The following is a 14948-nucleotide window of genomic DNA, read 5'->3' on the forward strand; positions in this document are numbered from 1 at the left end:
ACATTTCTTTGGAAGCTAAATGAGAACATCTGCTGCTTCAGCAGCAAAACAAAATACAGACTCAAACAAAATCTCTGCCACAGGGACAAGAATAAGAAAAATAACTAACTGAAAAGCAATCAGGAAGATGTGTCCGCAGCTAGCAAGTAAAAATCTATCACTGAAAAGGCCTTTCTTCTGCTTATGTCCAAAGCCTTAGGCAGGATGCCGTGCGCTGGGAGAACCTGCCTCCCCTTGCAAACCCCAGATCCATCTCATTGCTCTCTACCTGGTAATGTTTCAGGAGGGAACTGGCTCTCGGCTAACTGCAAAACAAGTAGAACCTCTTCAGCCTGACGCAAACTTATTCTCCAGAGGGGAAGATACCAAATTCACACCAGGAACCACACACACTCAGCATCAGAGATACACAGGTAATAACATGCATACAAGTGTTATCTCCATATCTGGCTTTAAAAATGTGGAGAACAGCAAAAAGACCCTCTTCTAAGGCAAGCATTAGAGAATTAGCACAGAACTACTGACCAGGCTTTCCCAACAACCATTCACTCAACAAAGTCTGCAAAACTGTATGCTGTGCATTWGTGACAGATGTGACTAAATGTCTGTCCACTTCCTCTACTCCTTGCAACAGATGAGGCTTAGTGGTGTCATTTGACATATTTGGGTTTCATTAGCATAAACGAGCATGTTCCAAGCAGAATCACAGCATGCCCAACACAGCACGGATTCTCCAAGCGTTTTGGCAGGGCTCTCTTAAATGGTGCGACATGCAATAGCTGAGCTGGGCAGTGTGAAGTAGTGGGTGAAGCCATGATGCCACTTGCTTTGGGAAGTCAGCTCCTGCTGCAAGAGCAGTAGTAATTCTCCTTGCAGTGGAGCTGCATCTGGCTCCCTCGCAGAAGGCTAGGAGAGAGCGCCTGATGCACTTGCTCTGGGCCAGAAACTGCAGCTTCTGGAGCAGACGAGGACTCAGAGGAAACAGAACACAAACACATTTAGCTGGAGATCTAAACCTAGGGGAATGCGAAGCTAGTACTCACCAACGGAGCAAATGTCTGTGAAATGGTCCTCACCTTCTTCAGCATGAATCAGGTCATTTTTGCTCTTCTTTATTGCAGCTCTTTTCAACACTGTGTGCAAATTAAAGAGAGAATATTTTGTGAGCATTCAGAGTGGATTCTCTCTCCCCCCCCCACTTCATTCTCCAGGGCCAGCATTTACTTCCCAATGCCGCCTGAAGCTGCCATACAAGGGTAAGCTGTAGCAAATCAATCAATCTACAACCTTGCAGGGCCTCCACATGCTTCCATGCCAGGGTCATTTTTAATTTAACCTTCTAGATCCTGAAGGTTTGCCAGGCAGAATTCTGTGCACTTACACTTCATCCCAACAGATGGAGGAAGGCGGGGGAATCGCTGTAGCTGCCGGACCTTTTAGCACAGAAGAGAGGCCTGGGCAGGGTCACTGAGTGATTCTGAACCCCAGTGAGTTATGACATGAGTGCTACTATCCATTAAGAACATTAATGCTGTTTACAGTGTGCACCATTAAGAAGTCAGCATTTACTGTGTTCCAATACAGTTTACCACATCGCAATGCCTTAAGCAGCCAAAATGCTATGTTGAAAGCAACTCCTACAAATCAGCGAATGCATTCTTAGTAGCACCCACTGTATGATTCCTTTCCTCTGGGGCTGTCACAGCTCTTTGAAAACACACTTTGTCCCATAGCATCTTTTGTAGGGAAGGCAAACATCACTACATCATTTTACTAGACAGGGAAAGTGAACTGCACCCTAAGGCTCAGAGAAGTCTGCGCTGCTTCGCCCAGGGTGCACGAGGGGGCGACACCAGGAACAGTGCGGACTCTGCACCCACGGCCACCTACCTGCAAATCTTGAGAACTATCAGAAAAAAATATGTTGATACAGTTTTGTAACAGCTTAAAAACATACAGTAACTAAGCACCATTTGCTATCAGCAGTAAGACACCCCATGGTGTGGTGATACATACTGTCCAGTAGGCACACACAGCAAATCCATTCACTCTGTAGCAACTAACTTGAGTTTAGGTTCCTATGAGGGAATCCCTTCACCCTACACGAATTTCCCTGCCTTCAGAGAAACAGCTGCATTTCCTTCCTTAGCATCTAAAGCAGGCTTTATTGCTTATATCACTTCAAGAAAACACCCACCATATCATCCAGGTTCAGAGGCCTCTAAGCTCAAAGAGGAAAGGACCCTCTGAATCTAAGGTCTGGATCCAGTTTTTGCAAATAACCTCTTTTGTTCTTCTCTTCCCCACCCAACGGTAGGCCGAATCCTCAGTCCCAGCAATACCAACTTTTGGGTCCATGAGGCTGCATCTGTCCTAGTAAATTCCAGCATGTCCAGTACCATCCCAAGCATTGGGACACAACCAACTCTGGTAGTATCCGATAGTAAAGTTTTACAACACTCCCTGCGATGAATTGAGCACCTTCTCCTTTACCTTCTCCCCGCAAAATTCCTGGATGTAGTTCAGCAGTTAGAGTGTGCCAGGGACAATCTCTATAGGCACGTTGGATGCAACACCCCCGCTCTTTTGGAGACCAAGACAGTTTACTAGCATTGATGTGGGCTGCTCCATGCCAATCAGCCTCAAGGCCAGGCACACCACCAGGCTTGTTTAGCTTACTAGTATAGATGTAGCCTTGATATACCTGAATCTTCATTCCATGGCCTATACCCACCTCTAGTTTGCTTACACCACTAGGCTTTTCAAACTAGTCCTCCAGATACCCATTTCACTTACAGACTAAAAGCCCTGGCTACACCCACATACCAGACAAAACTTCCCCCGTCACACAAGCGCACGCACTCACGCACACACACACGCGCGCAAAGATTGGCCAAGCGCACCTCAGTCCTGACCTTCCGTAGCCCCCAGCTCGTCCATCCCTGAGTCCTTCCCGAGCGCAGATCGCCAGCCTGGCCAAGGCAGGCCGGTGGCCACGCTAAGGGGTGCGCGACGCACCGGGAGGCACCGAGCTCGCAGCAAGACCGGGGAAGAGTCACTAGTGACCCAGGCCCTCGGGGGAGCAGCAGTGCCCCGCTGGGTCGCCTGGCCCCCTGGTGATTTGCAATCCACTCACTGTTGTAGCTGCTGCCGCTGCTAGTCTCTGCCGGTGCCGTGCCTTGTTGAATCGGCCCTTCCGAGGCGGCCCTCCCTGACAGTGAATGGGAGGAGAAAAAAAAAGAGGAGGGAAAGGGAGGGGAGGGGAAAGGAGGAGACATGGGAGGACGAAAGATGGTCAGAAAAGGGAGAGGGAAGAATCTTTAACTGAACTTTGACTGACTGTCACATCCTAAGAGCTCAGCAGTCTTGAGGCGCAGGGAGAGCAGTCTCCATGTTCTCCCGGCACCTGCCTCAGAAAGCTCAGCACCTCCAGTCATCCTGAAACGCTAGGGCCACACGGCGTGAAACAGGATCACCACACCCTGTTATGTCTTACTGCTTACAAGTAACAGGGGTCTTAGTCTCTTCGTCTCTTAGTCAAATCCATTTGGAAACCTCGGTTTAGAGCCCTGCCTTCTCATCGTCCATGTATTTCTCTCCTGGCATCCGCTCTGAGACCTATCCCCTCCGCAGCCTGCGAGCAGACACGGCCGCCTCTGCGAGGCGGAGGCTGGCGGGCGCCCCAATCGCGGTGCAGTCCCACAGACAGCGTAGGGACTCTGGCAGACCCCCAGGGCAGATCCCCAACCCAAAACGATGTGTCTCATAACTGCTCGTCTCCACCTACAACCTCAAAAAGACCCGATACAAGAAAAGGGACTCTAGCCCGACTTATTCCAAGCGCATGCAAGAGCACGTTCCTCACACCCTCTTGGTTACAACGGAAAACCAGGTCAGCGTACAGCACGTAAACCTCTCACGGACCACAGGACAACTGCACAGCAAAACAACCTACCGTCCAGAGGAGACTTCTCTTCTGCGTTCTTGTCCTCCTCTGCCAGCATCACCTCTTCTGTAAAAGGAAAAAGAGCAAGGTTCAGCTTCGAGGTTGTCACATTCCCGTTCCAGACCCAGCGAAGCTGGATGCAGCAGGCGGACATTTGTTCTTGCTGCCACCAACCTTTTCCTGTTGTATCACCCAGTTACACCGAGCCTCCACAGTGGAGGAAGGGGAGGTTCAGAGAAGCGTGTTTCTTACCCTGTGCCCCTCTTGCACAAGGGAAGGAGGCTAGTCAAACCACTGGAAGACTGTAGCACACATCCTCCACGATTTCCCTCTTCACAATGAACCATCCCCTCCAGTTTCTTCCCCCAGCTATCACCCACCAGGAATTTCTGGAGAGCAAGAACCTTTCTTCAGACCAAAGTGAGATCCCAGATCTACAGAGGACCTGGGCCTCCTGCCCAGCCACACTGAAGATACTGCTTGAGGAGCGAAAGATGCTCTAGTTCAGTTAAAACTTTTCTGTTTCAGTTAATAAAATCAGGATTTAGCCTAGAAAATGGATCTGTGTCTCACTGCACAGGGTAAAACAAGCAAGGCTGGCTGCTGCATGTCAGCCATGCCACACCACAGGTGACAATATGTCACCAGATAGCCACTGGGCCAAAATCATAGTCCAAATAAAATCCATGGCAAAGTCCCTTCCAGGGAGGATCTTGGGTCACCACAGTTCAAACCGTGCAATGCATGTGAGACAGCCACCGTCCGTTTTCCATCATTTTCCACTGCTGTATACCTCATCTCCAAAACAGGAACTTACACTTTCCTGCAGAACAAGAACTCAGACAGCATTGAAAAAAAATAACACCTACCCCCTGAAGCTGAGTTCTCCACTCGATTCACAGCACAGGAACAAAATCAATGTACCTGTTCCTTTCAAAGATCATTGACTCTGAGTAGGAAAAGCAATCCTTCTTTTCCTCTGAGTGGCCTTGTGTTTCGCATGTTCCCATAATAATTTGTCATGGCTCTTTGCCAGCCTTCGGGCAGCAGGTGAAGAACAGTCCCAAGTCTCCAGCTCACCTCTGGGGACTGTGAACTGTATAAACACACAATCACTATGACTTGCAATGTTGTTGTGATGCCACCTGATGTTCCAACATCACGTGCACCCCTATGGCCAGACTGACAAGAGTTTAGCCATACTGAGGTTGCAAAAATCAGAATGATAAATGCACATAGGTCCTCAGGATTTATAAGACATGGCAATTCGATATCAGCATACCTTTACCTACAACACACCTGCTCTTTCGAGACAACTCTGCAAACCAGCTGAGCTTTCACCCCAGAACTCAGGGCCCAGAGCTGATGCTCAAACATAACCTCCCCACCCCGCCAGACACCTCAGCTAGGGCTCAGTTTTACTGTAAACTAAAGTAAGCAAAAACCAAGCCTCACCTATGCAGTTCCCTCAGGTCTGACTCTCCTTTTCTCTCCCTTGACAGTCACTCTCATTGGTCTAACATCCTCTGGGAAACCAAAAAAACCCATCTATCCTAGTGTGGCTTTATACGGGTTTTAAAGCCTCCTAAAATGACCACTCAGCAGAAGGGAATCACACCATTGCTAGCAGCTTTTTTTGTAAACCATGCAACATCCTAAGCAGAGGATCAAAAGTTGCAATGTCTTTATGATCACTGAAGCACAGAGATGGGAAGATGATAAGTAGGAGGCTTGAATAGTCTCTAGATAACAGGACTTCTGCATTAGAAAAAACACTCGACAAAGTATCAGACCAGCAACTTTGAGCCTTGGAACAAAGGTGGAGGGGCCTCTCCTAGAGGCTTCATTAGGATATCCGAGTGACTGACAGGCATCTCAGCACTAAGATTAATTGCTGTTACAGGACTGGAAATAAAGGCAGCCTGATTCTGAAGAGCTGGGAAGCCGAACATAACAGGCAAAGCCTCAGAGAAACATGGTGCCACTTCTTTCTCTTTAACGTGGGGATATAGCCCACTGTGCCCAGAAGAAGAGCGCATTACAGGAAATGACTCACATTAAAAAGGCAACAGAAGTAAAACAAAAAAACAAAACAAAACAAAAATCAAAAGCTGAATTTAACTGTTAAAGTCTCAGATGTGACAAATAGAAAAAGTGAATAAAAATGAGTCCATTAGAAGACTCCATCACACTCTCTCAGGAGACTATTTTGTCTCTCTAGCAATTATCCCCCCTTGCCACCTCAGGCACACTGCTGCCCTTTTTTCACTGATATAGGTGTCTTTTCCCAGCTGTATCAAGGGCTTGCTGCTCTATTTTTGCACAACAGAGAGCTGAAATCTGAGGTTCATAAAGCTTTGATGTGTCAGGGAACGGCATTCATGCTACAGTGAGCTGGAAGAGAGAGGTTAAACACACGTTCCCAAAGATTGCTTACTCCGGGAGAAAAGAAACGCTCAGAATCAATGCTGTGTGAAAGAGATGGACTTGGAAAGAATTAAAATGCAAAAGACATGCAACTTGATTAGCTGCGAACTGAAAGACTTTCAGTCTCTGAGCAAAAGTGTTTTCAAAAAGATGCATGTCCTTGTAAGATAAGAGAAACATCTTCAAAAGAATATTTGTGGGCTTATAAGCGCTTTACTCTGTGCAGAGACCTTTTGGTTCTCCTCTCTCCTTTAGAAATACAGCATGACAGCCTAATACATGCTACAGTTTTGAGGAGTTTAATGAAGAAAGCAGCAGTGGCAAAATCATTTGCATGGATTACATTGCTTGGCTTCACCACTTTTTAATTTCTCTAAAAGGCACAATTTCAAATTGCTTTGCTRTTGACTTTGCGCAGAGCCAAAAGAAAACACGAAACAAAAAGCAAACCCTGTCTCGGCACACAGCAGGTGGAACAGGACAGGGTTTGCTGATCTTAATTTGATATYGGTTGAACTGAAGAAGTGGCATTTGGTAAGAAAACTGTTGTCTCATGCCTAAAGAAATAACACAGTGCAAAGCACTGCCTTTTGCATCCATATCAGCTGCATTTTAGCAGTGGGAGGAGTTGGTYCTTTTAAGGAGTTTACTGAAAAAAGCAGTCAATAGACTTCATTCTGTGACATTAAAGTTAAGATTACAGATCTGTTTCTAAATGATACATACAATCTGTTTCTAACCAATATATACAGCTAGGGTTTACGGTCTTGATGTGGGAATTGCTGTATGAATTACTGGCCTACATCCTGCGAGATGCAGGAAATCATAGGATTCAACCCTTACTTCTGGCCTGAATCTCACACTAGTTTTACACCGCTGTAAATCTTACTGAGCTTAAGACACCTCCAGACTGACACGACCATCAGAACAGAACTCCGCCTGCCCTGCCAGCTTCCTTCCTTCTTCTTTACCTCCAGACCTTGCTTGCATACGTGGAGGCTCCTTGACGCACATCTGCCAAATCTGTTCTTTCCGCTTTCATATCCCCCTGCAGCTGCCTCGAATCCGATGGGCACTACCAGGGCCACTGCCATCTTCCCTCCTTTCTCAGCTGTTTTGTTCATGAGTCTCACCTGCATCCCAGACTATTTGGCATTTAGGGCCCCGGAGTATTCCCAGCCTCTCTCTTCTGTTCCTGCTGCTCATGACAGCCTCAAAAAGGCTCCACTGAGCTGCAATTTCCCAGGCTCATACTTGGCCTCAAGATAAATGCATATGGGAATTTTACATGAAATTGTCTTTGAAAATGTTGAAACCCTCCCGGCTRCCCTGTGTCTTTGTTCTTCAGCTTCAGCCAAAAGAAACTATAAACCACGCACCAGAGAAATAGGTAAAAGTAGAAACTTCAGACCTGGCCTCCTATTTCAAGAAAGAAGGTCAACTCAGCCTTTAAGGAAATTGCTTGGGCAGTGGGTTCTTTTTTCTTTTAAGTCATGCACATCTAAATTCAGCACCTCAGCACATTCTCTCTGTTATAATTTTCTCTTTCTCTCCCAAGCCTTCATTAAACAGGCATTTGTTAAACACTCTTTCAATTAAGGCTGCCTGTATTAAGCATAACTCACACACACAGTCTCACATTAAAGATGTCACGGTTTAAAACACCTTGTTATAGATGCCTCAACCAAATACACCTCTAACTATATTCAGTAATCCACATTTAAAGTAGCCCTAACTACACTGGCTTCTGTATCAATCATAGCTGCATTTCTGGTGATTTATCTACAGTGAATTGGCACCAAAATCTTTTTGCTGTGCCAAGGCACATCCTTGACAAATTCACAAGCACTTTTTATTGGTACTTTCTTCCTTTTCATAGTCTTATTTTGCCACTGTAAAAAAATTAACGGTACTACTAGAATAAAGGAAAAATTTTCAAGTCAGTTACTCAAGGGTCAGGCTACTCCAGAAGTTTCATTCTTACAGCACAAATGTCTGTTAAGACCAGTCATTAGTCCAGGTTTGGAACATGCTCAAGTCAGATAGCACTTAAAAGAGAGAAAGCAAAGACCCATTGTTTTCATTTTGAGGACTACACAGTCCACAATTTCAGTATGAGGAGAAGGTTAATAAAGGATAACCCCCAAATCTTATCAGACGCATCCATTTGATGCAATACACAGAGCTAGAGATAATATAACATTATTCAGGTTACAAACGGAGAGGGCTGTCAGAAACTTTAAAGGCACTCAAAAGTGGTCAATAAATGATGAGCACAATGCTGAAATAAAATCATTGTTGAGAAATGGGAGGTTGTGTATAGATGAAGGAATAATTTTAGTTATTCAGGTACTGTACTTGGTTCTAAATTGGTTACAGCCCTTGACGCATAAACTTGAGCATTACTGAGAATAAGGAAACCTCCTCTCCAGCTCCAGCAACTACTCAGAATATGTAAAATATTACACAGCAAAAAGAACTAGATTAAGTATTAAAATGCCGCTTTATGAATCACTGGAATGCAGYGTTCCAGTCTTCCTACCTTGCATCAAAAATACATGAGAAAAAAATGAACAAACAAAACGCTCAGAAATGGGTACCATAAATATTAGAAAGCTGGAGAGGCTTCTATCAGAAGAGAGGGGATTGAAAAGATTGGGTCTACACTCTTCAGAGGGGAAAACAGGATGAAACACACAGCAGCAGCAGAGAAGTAACAAAAAGAAATACCAAACGTTCGTCCTGATATCTCCCATCATGACAGCATAGGGACAGACTCACTGTAGCAAAAAGGCAATATATTTAAAATTGAGGAAAGAAAAAATACATTTTTTTTAATCAAATGAACTGTTAATATGTGGAACTCCTTGTTACAGCACTGAAGTTAAGGGTGATAAAAGGATTTTAAAACAATTTTTACATGAATAACAACAATCTCCAGAGTTACATTAGAATTTAATACCAAGAGCTTTTGCTCTTTGCTTTTATGCATCCAGCAAGTATCATCTCACTGACTGGGGCTGTTGCAAGAGGTTTCTGCACAGGCTGGATTGTCCATGGCCACCAGCTCGGGCTGTCCCTGTCTCTCTCCCTTCCCCAAGCAGTTTGCTTTGGCCATCGCCCCACACATGTTACTGGACAAGGTAGACTGGCATGATCTAGTTTGGAAATTCATGTGATCCACTGTAATCATAGTTGAAATCCTGGCCTCATAAAAAGAAATGGCAAATCCCCCTTGACTGCACAGTCCCAAATTTCAGTGCCTAAGTTCTAAACTCCTGATTTCTCAGTTTTAGCTAGCCTTCATGCTGCCTTTTGTATTTAAAGATTTACTAACCTTGCTAAGTTGATTTTTATTATTATCATTATCTGGCTGTACAAGGAAGCCTTTTGTTACATTCCCACCGTATTTTCAACAATGCCTTTACAGGACGTTTTTATTATTCCCTGATTCAGCTATTTTACATACACTTTCCTGTTCTATATATCCTTCTGGATCCTGTGCCATTAGATAAAATACAAAGATGGGCAAAAACAATAGCCAGCCATTCCCACAGGAATGCAAAGTTTGGAGAAGACCATTAGCCATATGTTTTATAACTTTTCCACCTCAACTTTCAGACAAGTTCAGCTAATGACCTCTGCATAGCTGTTCTCAGCAGAACAGTCATCAAAATGATTCAAAGCAACCTACATCCCTGCAAGGGAGTTCTCATCTTTGTTTTACTGATGGGGAAACCGAGATTCAGAGACTGAGAAACCACAGGAGCCTTAAAAGCAAGATGGCAGTAGAGCCGATGCACAGCCAAGGCCTTCTCTGCTCCAGCCGCTGGATAAGCCATTAATTAATTTGAATCTGAGGAAGCCCAAAAGCTGTAAACAAATTAGAAGACAAATTATAAACAGAAAGGAAAGTGAATGGTTCTTTTCTTGAATCCTGCAGAACCACAGAATTAAAGGGAGATAAAGTGCGGTTACCTAATTGAGAGCAGTTGCTGTTGAACAGTCACAATGAATACAAGTCTGTCAATAAAACTGGCACTCAATTGACACTTCGTATAGTGCTATGGGAAAGAATGGGTTCAAGCCACCATATAAAACTGCTGCTACTTCCTCCTATTTTACATTTCAATGCTTCAGCCTTTTTCCTCTCTGGCCACATTGTCAAAACTCATGTCCAGACCACTATCGCCTGATGAGGCTACTGCAGTCTGGTCTTCAGCGCTCACAGGGGAATTTGCAGAAGGGCAGAGCCTCACAGCCCAGAGGGGCAGAGGAGCAGAGCACTTCAAAGGAGAAAACAGAAAAGCAGCAGGAGCCATGTGAAAATGTTATTCCAAATACTGGCTCCCCGGCTGTGCACATTAAACAGACATTGGAAGCTGTAACTCCAGGCAAAGAGCCACCTATTTGCAGAATGGTAACAGGATGTTTTTGCCCATGGAGTGCATGCAATTAGTTGCTGTGAGCACACGATTACTTGTTTGCACAAGCACATTTTAATCACATCAGGCTTCTTAGCATCAATATGGATTTCAAAACCAGGAATGATGAAAGGCCTTTTTAGTATCACGCCAGCCCACAGTTTAGGAGCAACATAGAGTCACGGCTCTGCCACTAGTCTGTTGGCTGACTTCAGGTAAGTCACTATATACCGTTGGACCTCAGTTTCTCCATTTGTAAAGGGCAAGGATGAGGCTGACCTCCCTAGGCAGGCAGCTGAAAATCTGTTTCTGAAACCATCCCTTCTTCTTCTCACCACAATTATTTCAAAGGCATTCGCATGCTACTCAGGCATTTTAGTTTTGCAGAAAAGCAAGCAAGGAAGCAAACCAGCAACAGAAGTTTTCTTGATGTTAATGACTTGCACTTTGGTTATGCCAGTATAGACCGGCTACCCTATAATCCAGAAAGGTTATCAATAATCTTTGTCGTCAGTTAAAAAGCAAAAGAAAAACAGGCTATTTTTGTTAAATAAGTGCATTTGGGTGTTTGTTAAAGTTGATTATGGTTTGCAATAAACTGCAATATTCAGTTATAATAATTACAAAGCAATGTTAATATCTGCCAAGGCAAGTTTCATGACAGTGATCTCTGTAGCTCATAAGAACGATACTCCAGYGTAATTTACCAACAGTACTAAGAGAGGCTTATAAAATAGCTGTGTAAAGTAAATAAAATATAAATGACTCATATAAAGGAACGGTTTCCCCACCGTGAAGACTGTGGGGAACAGTCTATCACTTTTTGTATTAAGACAATTACTTTGATCCCAGCAATAAAGAAAGTTGACCCAGCTCCTTCATTTCTGCTTAACCAGAGACCTTCTGTAATAACTTTAGCATGACTACTCAGAAAAGAACCCAACAAAAATAACAAGTGCTGGCTGATCCCCGTCTACTCTTAGGTTAACTTGATGGCCAGCAACACCAAGGACTCATTCTGGGGCCCATAGTTCTCTATCAACACTAGACTGTCCATACCACAGAACTCCCTGAAACAACATCTGATCTCTCTCCTTACCTGCTTTGAAGATCCACTCCAAATATCCATTCAGTTCTCGTTCAATTTGCTGTTGTCTACGGAGTTTCAGGAAAGCTCGGCGATTTTCTACCCTCTCTCGTTCTTTGGCAAATTCACTATGGAGAGAGAAAAACGAGAAAGCACATGTCACAAAAGGTCAGGGAAAACAGGCAGCTCCTCTTTCATCCTTCAGATTATATTTCTGAAGCTCTGAAGCTGATAACGCCAGCAGCAAGTGGAAACCATTACATAGCACACTACGTATCATTGTCCAACAAGCTGTTTCTTTTATTCTACCCCATCTGTTTCTCTGCATCTCTCCTCTTGAAAGAGAATTGCAGACTGCCACGTGTACACACAMTTCTTTTGTTCTGTGGCCATACAACACTGAGTACCATGAGATCCTGATGCACAACCAGGTGCTCCCATCCAGTCCTACAATACAAATTCTCTCTAACACTACAGGTTGTCCCCCATACCTCTCAGCATCGCTCAAACCACTACCCCACAGCAGAGCTTCCTGTAGAAGCACAACAACACTGTGTCACAGAGGCACCACCAGCCTTCCAGCTTTGGAAGAGATCTGCTTTTTCCTGCTAGCCTTTCTTGGAGTTTTCCCATGCTCAAGCTGACTTTGACAAACAAGTCAAACGAGCTACAGGTGAGGAAAGGTACTTTGGTGTGATGGTGAAACATCCCAGGTGCTATGAGTTGAGGTTAAAAACAATGATCTTGCTATTTGCTAAAATGACATGGAAAGCAAGAATATGGACACAAATCCTTAGAACAGGACTGTACCGAAGAGTCAGAAAGTAACCAGATCACAGGAAAAAAAAAATCATCCAACCATCTAATCCCTTTACCAGCCTTTGCAAGAATATTGTCTGTGTACATCCTACAACATAGTTTGAAATGACGCTGTGATGACAGCACGGCCCCGGACCCCAGACACCGCACACTGAGGCTGTTCCCCAAACTGATTCATGTCACCACTAGGAAGCTCTGATACTCCACCTGAAGCAACCTCTAAAGAGGTATGTGCCAATCCACCATTTAAGAGCTCAGGACCAGCCTCTGCAAACCCACACTTTGAGGGCACACTGAACAGGAGTTAGAGCAGGAGTGACTCCCATAATTAACACATTTGGTTAAAAGTGGGACCAGGCTTTTGTCTCTCACATATACCATTGGCTCACTCACCCTCCCATTTGACACATTCACTTTGCTGGGTCCTTCCTTGTAAACCTTCATTTAACTGCTGCGCCCTTCCATAATCCCACCTAATCATCCATTACCCACATGCTCCTCCATTAAAGCCAGCAAGGAGTAGGAGATGGGAAGAAGGAGGAATAACAGGGGAAAGGAGCTGCAAGTCCAGAGGCAGCTTTATATTCACAGCCTATCTTTTACCCTTCAAACCTGATGCTTTTGCTTAGTTTGGCAGGACTGTCTGACCCATGAAGCAGGGATTGCAGGGAGAAGTTGGCTCAGCATGGAGATGCACACTGATATCAGCCACTGATATGATAACTGCCATCAGCTGAGCTGCTATCTTGGTTTTGGCACCATGCTGCCAGTCTCCTGACTCCCCTCTCTGTCCCCCACCTGACAGCACAGCCTATGATCCCCATCCTGGAAAGAGAGGAAGCCAAAACCTCGCTCTGAATGGACAGCCTCTCCTTGGCATTCGGCACGTGTCTGCCTTGTGCTTCAGGAGCCCGCACGTGTCAGTCAGTTGCAATGCTGATTTTCTCCCCTCTTCYTTTCTAATGTTCTCATTTCTGGTTCAGCGCCTGCTAGTCGGGGCCACAGACCTCCTTTCGGTTTTGATTTCTCTCTGGAGGAGGAGGAATGAGATCAGACAGCACTTGGTGACAACATGCATTTAAACTGCCAGAAATGGGGGGGACAGGGAGGCCACACTTCCTGCATTATAGGGTTGTTTCACGGCAAATTTCCCAGCCATGGACTGTGCCAGATGGGAGCAGGAGGCAACACCCAATGGGGAGTTTTATGAAGGACTGCACAGTGCAGAAAGAACAGCAGATGAGCCATGGCACTGCCTCCCTTGGCCCTCAAGAGCATTCAAGGGAGAGCTTTGTTCGCAAACCTTCCATCCTCTCCCAGATCCTACCTGGCCTAAGGAAAGTGGAAGCTAACAAAGACTTATGTCTTTAATCTCATCTCTAAGCATGTAATAAAATGAGGTAGAAACTGTGCTAACAGTTTGTGTTACGAACATTCAGTAGTTCCTGAACAGTCGGGCACTCTTTTTGCAAGGCACCAGTGCAGAACATTACTAAGGTTAGAGCTACCTGCACCCACCAGAAGCAGCTGCAGGGAGGGACAGCTCTGTTCCAGTGCCAAGCAAAGAGTCATCACCGTCCCCAACAGCTTCAGTCTTGGCCTCTTGTTCTCACATTTGGCACTGCTGTAGAAGCTGTGAAAGTAACTTCCAGGAGAAGACAGTACCTCAGATCTCTTCTCACTGAGTATCTTCTGACTGCTAGAGAGCTCTAGCAAAATAGCCTAGGTTGAAGACCAGAGGGTTTTAATGTAAGGTCTTCCTGGTGAAGGAATACATCACGCTCTCTTTCTCCTACTATCTCCAGAGATTTGGYGAAGCTGGAACTTGTCAAAAGACCGTTTTTCTTTATGAAATATTCTAATAAAAACATGCTTCTCCCTCTTCCACTACATTCATCACCATTTGAAAATCAAAACATTCCCTATTTGAAGCAACTGGAAAACTCCCAGAATTTCAGTTTGAGGGGTTTTCAAAAAAGTTTCAGAACATTTTCAAAGAAAAGGGAAAAAAAATCCACTAAAACACCACATTTCATCTAAAACTATTTTGGTTGAAGATTTTCAGCCAGTTCTAAATGAGAGCACCAAAATCCCCAAAGAAGTCATTGGTAGCATGAAATAACTTTCCTGTTTTATTCGGCATAATTGCTATTTATGCCACTGACTTCTAAAAATCTCCCACATCACCAGAAGGGAAACCTGAGCAGGAAGTATGTGGCCTCCTCCCCACTTCTACCTCCAGGAC

General features: G+C 44.8%; 1 protein-coding gene across 1 annotated transcript in view; it reads right to left on the minus strand.

The window, feature by feature from the left end:
* CACNA1B (calcium voltage-gated channel subunit alpha1 B) overlaps positions 1-14948 on the minus strand; it is a 315999-nt gene that overhangs the window by 143008 nt on the left and 158043 nt on the right. Inside the window, exons 8-11 of the mRNA XM_026059653.1 lie at positions 11897-12012; positions 3956-4012; positions 3137-3211; positions 1077-1133 (exon numbers count right to left, since the gene is read on the minus strand). Of these exons, the coding sequence (XP_025915438.1) occupies positions 1077-1133; positions 3137-3211; positions 3956-4012; positions 11897-12012 (305 nt within the window). The remainder of the gene's footprint in view (positions 1-1076; positions 1134-3136; positions 3212-3955; positions 4013-11896; positions 12013-14948) is intronic.

This window comes from Apteryx rowi, unplaced genomic scaffold (assembly GCF_003343035.1).
Source record: "Apteryx rowi isolate R43461 unplaced genomic scaffold, aptRow1 scaffold_16, whole genome shotgun sequence".
Taxonomy (NCBI): domain Eukaryota; kingdom Metazoa; phylum Chordata; class Aves; order Apterygiformes; family Apterygidae; genus Apteryx; species Apteryx rowi.